The sequence below is a fragment of the Cricetulus griseus genome (genome assembly GCF_003668045.3).
Source record: "Cricetulus griseus strain 17A/GY chromosome 1 unlocalized genomic scaffold, alternate assembly CriGri-PICRH-1.0 chr1_0, whole genome shotgun sequence".
NCBI lineage: Eukaryota > Metazoa > Chordata > Mammalia > Rodentia > Cricetidae > Cricetulus > Cricetulus griseus.
Window position 1 is genome coordinate 14,880,067 of NW_023276806.1, and position 10,248 is coordinate 14,890,314.

At 45.0% G+C, this 10,248-nt stretch overlaps 1 protein-coding gene across 1 annotated transcript; it reads left to right on the forward strand.

Annotated features, from left to right (window-relative positions):
* The first annotated feature begins 6,658 nt into the window (after positions 1 to 6,658).
* LOC113833473 (60S ribosomal protein L11-like) lies at positions 6,659 to 9,591 on the forward strand. The gene is made up of 2 exons (XM_027395403.1): positions 6,659 to 6,670; positions 9,020 to 9,591. The coding sequence occupies exons 1-2, from the start codon at positions 6,659 to 6,661 to the stop codon at positions 9,551 to 9,553; spliced, it is 546 nt and encodes a 181-aa protein (XP_027251204.1). The 3' UTR covers positions 9,554 to 9,591.
* Positions 9,592 to 10,248: the final 657 nt, after the last annotated feature.

Sequence of the window (10,248 nt, forward strand, 5' to 3'; positions counted from 1 at the left end):
CAGAGGATGACTGAGCTGAGCAAGAAAGACAGACACACTGGCATCTCCATCTTTTGGGCACTTGACTTTTTATTCTGGGTTTTGAAAACCAACACATTTTCTCTTTTGTCTAAGTCAGTTTGGGACTAGTTTCTCATAGCAGTAACTGTCGCCCTGAAACACACAGTTAGATGGATAAAGATTTACATTTTAAGATCATTTCTTTGATGAGTCTGTGAAAGGAAGATGTGTGACAGTAAGACTGGAGGCAGAGATCTAATTAGGAATCTAATACAATAAACAGAGGGAGACGAGGCTGTGTCAGCAAGCTCAGAGAAGGGCATGGGATCTGTTACTTACGAGAACTAGAGTGTTCACAATGGGGTGTCTCATTGTGATGGCAGTTCAAGAAGCAGCCAGAAGTCACCATCTCTATGGCCTGTGGTATGAGGATGGTGATGTCCTTGAATAAATGCTCAATACGCAGGGAGGCCTGGTGTAGTGGTGAAATGGGCCATTCTGGGCATGTTGAGTTATGGGCTTGTGCAAGAGCAAATAGACACAGCCAGAGACCACGTATGAAAGGTCAGAGCCTTGGGTCTGAGAAGGCCTGCCTGCTGTTCAGAGCAGCCATGTAGGTTAGACATCCCAGGAAGGGTGTGCAGTGCAGAGGGGCGGAGCCTGAGCGTGGAACTCTGGGAAAGTATAGAGGAGAAGCAGGCTAAATGTTGCCAGAGAATGTGTACAGCCATGCTGAGGCTTGGAGCAGCTGAGCATGTGGGCTGTGCAGGGCGCCCCTGGACCTCTGAGTGGGTTTTGTGATTGGTGTGGTTCTTGTGAGCTTTGGAAGAGGGGCTCTGTGTGACCTTGAGAAGAGTAAGAGCTTTACAGCAGCTGCCACCTCTGCCCATGGTGCTAGTGTGACGTTGTACAAGTTGAGACTTCCTCTCCCAGTCTATGCAATGCAGATAGTATGTCATCACGATGGGATTGTTGTGGGGTGTCAGGGAGGTATTAATGAAATCCTACGTCCAGAGCCTGCCACACAAAGACGTTCAATGCAGGCCAGTCTCTTTCTTGCCATGCTCTCCCTGTCAGCGCTGGCCACTGGCCACTTCTGTCTATTGTTCAGAGGCAGAAGAGAAGAAGGTGACCTTCAAGTACCTGGAATCATTAAGCCTCAGCTGGCTTTGAATTCGTTATGTAGCCCAGCCTGTCCTTGAACTCCTGACCCTTCTGCCTTCATTTCCCAAGCCCTGGAATTACAGGCCTGTACCACCATACCTACTTGCTGAATAGTACTCATGTCTCCTTCTTGTTCCTATAACAATTGATATAAAAGGTGGTAAGTAAGCATGAAGAAGCATTCAGAGAAGAGGGCGTGGGACCGTGGTGGTGGAAGGAAGAGGCGCTAGTCTCTAGCTCCCAGTGCTGAGGGATCCCTGACTACACAGGGATGAGCTGCTACTTAACTATTGTGGACAGAACCAGTGCTGCTTGACGATGGGCCACCAGTGGCCTTTGAAGTAGAATCCTAGTTAAGCCTGAAGGCTATTCAGGAAGGCAGAGCCCTTGTAGGGACACTGGAGAGTGGAAGGAGCTTTGCTCATGATAGGGGGTATTTAAGGGGATGGAAAGGTATTGTTATTTTCTTTTTCTATTTTGTGTGTGTGTGTGTGTGTGTGTGTGTGTGTGTGTGTGTGTGTGTGTACTTGCATGTATACACATGTATTTGCAAGTGCTTGTAGAGGCCCTGGGTTGTTGTTGGGAATCACTCATAATTGCTCTCACCCTGCTCATTGAGGCAGAGTCTTTCCATCAAACCCAGAGTTCACAGATACAGCTGGCCTTGCTAGTCAGTGTGCTCCATGGAGTCCCTGTCTCCACCCAAGTCTAGAATGACAGAAGTCATTCATGTGGGTTTCTGAGGACCCAAACTCTCATCCTCACACATATATTGCAAATACTTGAATCACTATCCATCTCCTCAGTTCTGGGGCTTGCTACTTTCATGGCAGTGTATGTCCTGAAGAAGGCAAACTGGAGGGAAACTCATCACACACATGTCCCCCACACGGTATGGGAAGCACTTTGAGTAATCTGGTAGTTGTAGTAGGGGCAGACTCTCCTCACAGCAGTGCCATTGGAAGAGTTTTCTGAGGCTCACCTCATAGAAAGGGTGGAAGCATGTAAGTTTACTCAAACTTTGTAAATAACATTTTATTCCCAATTGTCTCTAACTGATAACCTATAAAACACAAATTCATTTTGAATATAAATTCAGAAAATATCTGATATTTTGTGTATAAGAACTATAACTTTATTCAGTTACTTTTATGGTGGTGTATATCTTTAATCCTAGTACTTGGGAGGCAGAGGCTGGTAGATTTCTGTGAGTTTAAGGCCAGCCTGGCCTATATAGTGAGTCCCAGAACAGTTAGAACTACATAGTAAGACCCTGTTTCAAAAACTAAAACAAACAGAAGAAAGAAATATTACCGTATTAAAGAAATCCTTAAAACTATCTGGTTTCCCATTTCATACCCCAAATATGGCCAGGAAGAAGAAGCCTCTATTATGGAGTTTAGAAAGGTTATATGTCTTGAAAGTCTGAGAAAGACAGGTTGACAGGTCTCTGTCCCTTCGCAGATGTTAAGATCAACACAGGATCTGAATTTTAAGAGATTCCTTCAAAGGCTAGTGCACATATCCTTTTGACTGGTTTAATTAACCCATATAGATCATTTTTTGTTAAGGTGATATTTGATTAACTTCCCTTCAGCCCCTGGGAGGGTCTTAAGCATGAGAATTTCATATTCATACACCAGAGAAATGAACAACTAAGATCAGAGCAGGAAAGAACAACAAGGCTGGTGTTGAGGAGCAGCAGGAATTGAGGAGTGGCCATCATGCCAGAAATCTGCAGGAGAAAAGGAGGCAGAAGCGTCCCAGAATTCTGTGGTTCAACAAACCAGGAATTCAGGGTCCAGGGGCACTAAATAATATCCATACCTTGTTTGGTGTGTGATTTGCACAGTTTGGCTCCCATGCTATGAGCCTTTTAAGGACCTGGCTGGGTGTATCCACTTCCAAGAAGGTTCAATTCACAGTGCATCAAACAGGAAAGGCCACCACCTCCTCCTGAAGCCCTCGAATGGGACTGGAGAATTAAGCAAAAACATCCTCTTTCTTACAGTTCTATCTTGTCTAATTAGATGTACGCATCAGTACATCTACTTAGTTATATTGTCACTTTTTTTAAAACAACCTACAAACTGGCAGAGCTTGACAAGGCTCTGAATTACACGTGTAAGTGAAGAGCCAGCAGATGGCGCCCTTTGTCGTTTATTGAGGCTCTTACCCGCAGAGAAGAATGTTGGCCTGGCTTCTTTCATTTGAGTAGTACAAGTAGTGTTTTAACTGTTTATTATGCATGAGCCAAAAGTCCATGAATGTGTAACATTTTCTCCCATATTCCCCCTTTTATAACATCATTTAAATTCCTTATTAATAATTTAAAAATGTTCTGGATTTTAATCACTTTTCTCATCACTAAAATATCTGATGAAGAGATAGGTTTTTTTTTCCCCCTGCTGAAGGTGAGATAGAGGAAATCATCTGCGAGGAAGGAAGAAGAAACTCTCACTCTTAAATCGAGCTCGCCACCCCCTCGAGCGCATCACCCCATCTTTTCAGTTTAATTGAATAGTATTTATTTAATTAATAAAAATATCTGTCTAGTGCAGGTTTCAGAAATTCAAAGCTAGAATAGGCTGCCATTAATAAAACAAGTTTTTTTTTTATATCCAAGTTTAATTATGGTGGTGTGTGTTTGATAGCTTGTTACTGTAAATAAAAGAGATAAAGGCAGCCCTTCACTGGAGTAGCTGGAGAGCTGTGAAATATGTACCTAATTAAAACTATTGGTGTAAGAGGCTAATAAAGTACATGTGCCTACTACATGTCTTATTCTAATGAATCTCGGCTAATTTGCTTTGACTGATGAATTTCGGTGTTAGTGGTAGGGGCTGAATAATTATGAAATTTATCACAAGATACAAGGACTCATTAAGGCTCACTCAGGTTGAGTAAGAGGAATGTTTTCTTTGTCAAGAACACAGGCCTTGACCGACATAATTACAGCAATGCCAAAGAGTGGCCAGATTGCAGACCAGCCCCAAGTGAGTGTTCAAGGCCAGGATGGGGCTTGTGTTCCCAGATGAGATGGGAGGTGCTGTGAGACTGAGGGCTGGGTGTCACCTCTGCAGGAGACACCTCTGTGGAACTCAGGCCTGCATTTTAAATAGAAACGTTCCAAGCACACAGACCGTCACCGTCACGTAGGTGCTTGTAATGATGGCTCTTCCCTGCCTATGCTTCATTGAAAACGATTCCCCATTCTTCATGAAGAAAATGGACAAGATTAGGATTCAGCAAGGACACCGATAGAGGAATCTATGATCAGTCTCCAAACCCTTGGTGTCCCCGGCCCCTTCTGCTGACAAGTTTGAACTGTCTATGTCCACTTTATTCATTAACCTGACTTGATTAAACCCTGGCTGGTAGACTCCAAAACCGAGGCTGTGTCTGGCATCCTGTTGTCAGGCTCAAACAAGCAACTCTCAGAATGCTCCAAAGAGAAAATAACCCTGGAATGAAAATGGGAGTTCTAATAGTTAATTGCAACTGGACATCTTGCTTCACCCTGCCGGGTCACCAGGCTAAAGGTAAAGAAAAAACACCCAGATCCCTCTTCTAAGAAACAAGGCATGGGGCCAGCAGCAGGACAGTGGCCCTTCCCTGGGTAGTCAGGAACCCAGCTCAGGGAGAAGGAAAGGGTGAAAGACCACTGTGAGACCCTGATTCTAGTGTGTCTGCCTAGGGACTGACCCGGCAGCAGAGGACACCGGTGAAGGGGGATGGGTAGCAACGGGGCCTCCAGAATGACACTAGATGACAGCTCAGCTGGAAGTCTTGTAAGACAAATGCAGACTCATTTATCCCTCTAGCACCAGACATGGCTGTTCCCAGAGTTGTAAACTCGGGGATGGCATAAGTCTCATGGAGACTTTGTCACCCTGACCTCAAGCAGTTACAGCCAGAGGGATTTCTTGCTCACATATCAACTTTTTGTGTGAAGAAAGAACTAGGAGTTCTTGGTTTTAAAGCAAATATGTATGTAAGCAAACACACACACACACACACACACACACACACAAATATGCTTCTAAATGTGATTTAAAACAATGAGAAAGTCAACTTATTACATGTCTTCCCGGTGGAGTGTTCACCCCATTAAACCCGTTGCTTTGGTTTTCTTTCCAAAGATAACTTCAAATCAAACTTTTCCAATTTGTTTTTCCTTGGAATGTCAGGTACATAGTATATAAAACTTCAATCTTTATGCCAAAGATCAAAACTCCTTTGATAATTTATAGAACTTTAAAATTGTTGCTTTCTTTGTCCCACAACTTGGAAATGTCCATCTGCCTCAGGAGAGAAAATGCCACTGTGACTCAGGACAATGCAAAGAAGGGAAACTTAGGGACACTCCCCTCACCATCTCCCTTTCCACCTCCAAAGAGACAATCACAGGTAATACATAGTGCTGGCCATGCTTTATATTGTTATTTAACTCTCACAATAACCCAAAAAGGTAGCAATAGAGTTTTTAAATTTTACAAAATAATAAACTTCTGCATGTGAGCTATAAAATTCTCAAAGGGTTTGTCCTCCTGAGACAATAAGCAATGGACTAGGTCTCCACCTCAGGTCAGTCTGTCTGTCTGTCTGTCTGTCTGTCTGTAGAACCCTCATATACTGTCATCTTCTGTTGGAAGCATGTTCAGTGTTATCTTGAGAACCTTCTAGAACTTTACCACTGTTTTGACTTTCCATTTAGGGGAAAATGACCTCTGGCTCGAAATACAAATGCATGTCAGAGCTGTCAGTTCAAAGGAAGACATATGAAGTTAGCATCTAGTTGGGAGGCTTGGCTCAAGGAACTGTGGGAATACAGGAGCAGGAAAACAAACTGGAAACCTAGAGGTGGGGTCAGCAGTGACAAGGCCACCACATCACCATCTGTTTGTCTTTTATCTTGAATCCATTGTCTATAAATTCAGGCTGGCTGATGGTTGAGTTCAGATGGAGAAGGGTACGAAAGCTGTACTGAGGGGCCTGGAGTAAACCCAGGGTAGATCTACCTGCTCTCGAAACCATGTCTCCTCCAAGCCATGATTTATATATACTGCCTTGTTTTTTATGGCTTCCTGAGTTAGTTATTTCAGACTAAATCTGTGTGTTATAAGCCTCAGCGTGCATGATTTCTTAGGTTTTTAATTACAAAATGTAGTTTTGACCTATTAAATCATGTGTGAGGTAAATTTACCATAATAAAGCCTTATTAATCCCCTACAATTAAGAATTTACAGTTCTTTGCTGAACTTTTTATTGAATTTCCCATGAGGACCTTCACACAAATGATTGCTAAGAAACTTTTTAGCCTGTAACCAGCTAGCCCATAGAGCAGAAGCAGGGCAGAATAGCATTTGGAAAGTCGCTTCATACCTGGAGCCAGACTTCCTGTCTCTGGAAACAGGGTCTCATTGAGTCTATGGTAAGTAACCCTGTGGGGTGACCACTGTACTTCCTGTTTTCTAGATAGAGAAACTGAGGCATGGAGTGTGATGTAAGTAACCAAGGTCACTCAGCTCTCACACAGCTTCAGCCAGGTCATCGGGCTCCAAAACACACATTCCAAGTCAGAGTTGCCTCGGCTCCTCTCAATGATAATTACAAACACACACTGTATTTACTGCTCTCCCAGCTCTGTTCTCCACACTAGTATATATTTATTACTATTTATTTAGCTCATTAATTCTCTTAACAAGTCTACAAGGGGGTTGCCATTTATCATCCCCCTTTATAGGTGAGAAAACAGAAGCCTAGAAAGGTTGCTCAGCCCACTGAAGGTTCCATGGTCTGTGAGTGGCATGTGCCCATGGGGTGGGCTGCAAAGTTCTTATTCACAGCTCCACTGGACACCACTCCATGCTCTCCATGTCTCTCCATTTCCCTAAATCAACCTAACCCTCAGCAGAGAACTGCGGCCTGTGAGAACAAGCCCTGTTTCTTTCCTGTGACCTCGCTTTACTATCTCCGTTCTCTTGGCCTAGAAGGGTCTCTCTCTGGGTGCAGACAGGCTTGGTTCCTGCCTGTGCTGCTCCTTAGCTTCATTGTCTGTAAAGTGGAGTATATTCCCTCTTGAGGGTGCTTATGGTGATTTTCTGGCAGGATGCATGCCAAAGGCAGTTGTAGGAAGCATTCTGGCAGAAGAAGCACCTTTACATCTCAGTCTCAAAGCCCAGCTAAGGTCTCCCTGTCTGTAAGCCTCTTCTGTAGGCAGTTTGATCAGCTGCCCTAGGAGCCTACAAAGCCTTCTGTGAACATGTCTCTCTCAAGCCTTAATCACCACTTTCTTTGTGCCATGGTCACTTCTGAGTATTTCTGTCTCCCCACAGGGTTCTGAGGTTCTTAGGGTAAAAGACTACATTTCATCTCCACATCTCCAGATACCAGCCCAGGGCCTTGGGCATTTGAGTTCTTAAAATCTTTTAATGAATTGAGTTGGAAAGCAATTCATTGTACTGTTGGCTCTCCTTGGGAAATGTGCACTGTATGCTCCAGGGTCTCCCAGGAGAGCTGGGAGTTACTCCCACTATGGAGCCAGACCTCCCTGTCTGTTGCTACTGTCCACTGTTCAAACCCTCAGAGGTCTTTCTCATTGACGCTTTTTCTCAGTGAGGTTCAGTTGACTGCAGCATGTCTTAAAGAGCCTCTGGGTCCTGTGAGTGACTGGAGTAGCTCTCTGCTATGACCTAGAAGTTAGTGTCTCTCCAAAATGAACACACAGAAACCCAACCCCTCAAAATGATGTTATCAGAAGGTGGGCCTTTGGCAGGTGGATAGGTCATGAAAGCAGGGCCCTTATAAAACAGGTTAGTGGCCTTATAAAACAGACCCCAGAGAGCTGCTTCCTTTATTCTTCGGTGGGAGGACGACACAGCTACAACTGCCTTCATCTTGAAGGCTCTAGAACCATGAAGACTGTTTTCTATTGTTTATAAGCCACCAGATTATCATGCTGTTTTTCATAACCTTGCAAATGTCTTTCTGTCAGTCACTGGGAAGATGGCAGATGGAGACTGGCCTCCTTTCCAAGTCTCCTTTGAATGACATGATCTAGAGCTCAGAAATTCTGGCCTACAATTTTGGACAAAGAACATAGGCTTCCAGAGTGTTCTAGATGAACAGGCTGCACCATCAAAGACCCTGTTCGTGGTCTCAGGCCCTTGTGGCATTCCTACAATGACAGCTCCATAAAGGAAAGGGTCTGACAGATCTGGACCTAGCGTTTGACATCTTTGACCTTGAATGTAGATATGTGTTGGGAGGTGGCTGGGGTGGTGACTACCTTGGCAAAGAGACCCGGGACATGAGAGAATGAGATAGACAAGATGGGTGGAATGCAGGGGCATCCCGAGAGTCCTGTGCTTCTTTTCTTAGGCTGGGACACCTGCTGGATGTATGGCTGGTGACTGAAGGCCACCAGCCAGAGAACACATTCCTCCATCCCTCCATTAAGTGCAGAGAAGGTGAGGAACAGAATGCTTTCTCTATGAAAAATATGATTTGGGGCCAGTAGGGAGACAATGTAACCACACCTCCTAAGGGCTGGCTACAGGTGTGCCTGACCACGCCTGTCAGGGCGTGGTCAAGGTGAGGTCAGGATGACGTGGGATAGGCTTTTAAGGGGCTGCAAGGCACATGGGAGCCTGCTCTCTGGCCTGTCTGCCGTGCTGCCCCTGGCACGCTCGGGCTTGCATTTGGCTGATGTTTATCTGAATAAAGATATCTTAACCTTACGAACTATGGATCATCTTGTTATACCTGGCACCCAACATGGGGCCCGAACCCACAACCCTGAGATTAAGAATCTCATGCTCTACTGACTGAGCTCTTCCTGTTTGCCCATCAGTCGCAAGATCAAGGTGAAAAGGAGAACCCCCTGAGGGAACTTCGCATCCGCAAGCTCTGCCTCAATATCCGCGTTAGGGAGAGTGGAGATAGACTGACCAGGGCAGCCAAGGTGTTGGAGCAGCTCACAGGCCAGACACCTGTGTTTTCCAAAGCCAGATACACCATCAGGTCCTTTGGCATCAGGAAAAATGAAAAGATTGCCGTCCACTGCACTGTCCATGGAGCCAAGGCGGAAGAAATTCTGGAGAAAGGCCTGAAGGTGCAGGAGTGTGAATTACGGAAAAATAACTTCTCAGACACCGGAAACTTTGGCTTTGGGATTCAAGAACACATTGATCTGGACATCAAGTATGACCCGAGCATTGGGATCTACGGCCTGGACTTCTATGTGGTGCTGGGTAGGTCAGGTTTCAGCATCACAGACAAGAAGCGCAGGACAGGCTGCATCGGGGCCAAACACAGAATCAGCAAAGAGGAGGCCATGCGCTGGTTCCAGCAGAAGTATGATGGGATCATCCTTCCTGGAAAATAAATTTTATTCTAAAAGCCAATAAAATTTTTTCTCAGAAAAACTAAAAAAACAAGGGGGGGGCTGGAGAGATGGCTCAGTGGTTAAGAGCACTGACTGCTCTTCCAGAGGTCCTGAGTTCGATTCCCACCAACCACATGGTGGCTCACAACCCTCTGTTATGAGAGGGGCCCACATATTCAGATTTTCATCCTGATTGTGCTGGGAACTAGCTCAGTGGCCCTGTGCAGTTGCTCTCTGTGTCTCACTTTCCACACCTGTAATATGGGAGCATAAATAATGATGCCTCCTGAGGATCCCAAAAGGATTAACCAAGCTCTCCAATGGTAAGTATCCACTAGACAACCACTCTTAGGAAGGGAGACCACTCGGGCTATTCTAGGCATGTCTGCCTAGACTCTACTGAAGAAAGTAGCAGACTTACAGGAACAGCCATGCTGGGGGCAGGCAGGCTATGATGCTGTTCTACAGAACCTTACAAGATTATTCCAGAAGAATCTAATTCAAAATGCAATATGATTCAGCCCTCCTTAATTTAAGGGGAATAAACCTGAATGACAGCCAGGTGTCTTGCTACAAGTGCATAGATACCGCCACAGAGCTGAGGACACGTCATGTGACCTAAATGACAGCCAGGTGTCTTGATACAGGTGCATAGGTATCGCCACAGAGCTGAGGATGTGTCATGTAGAGTTTCC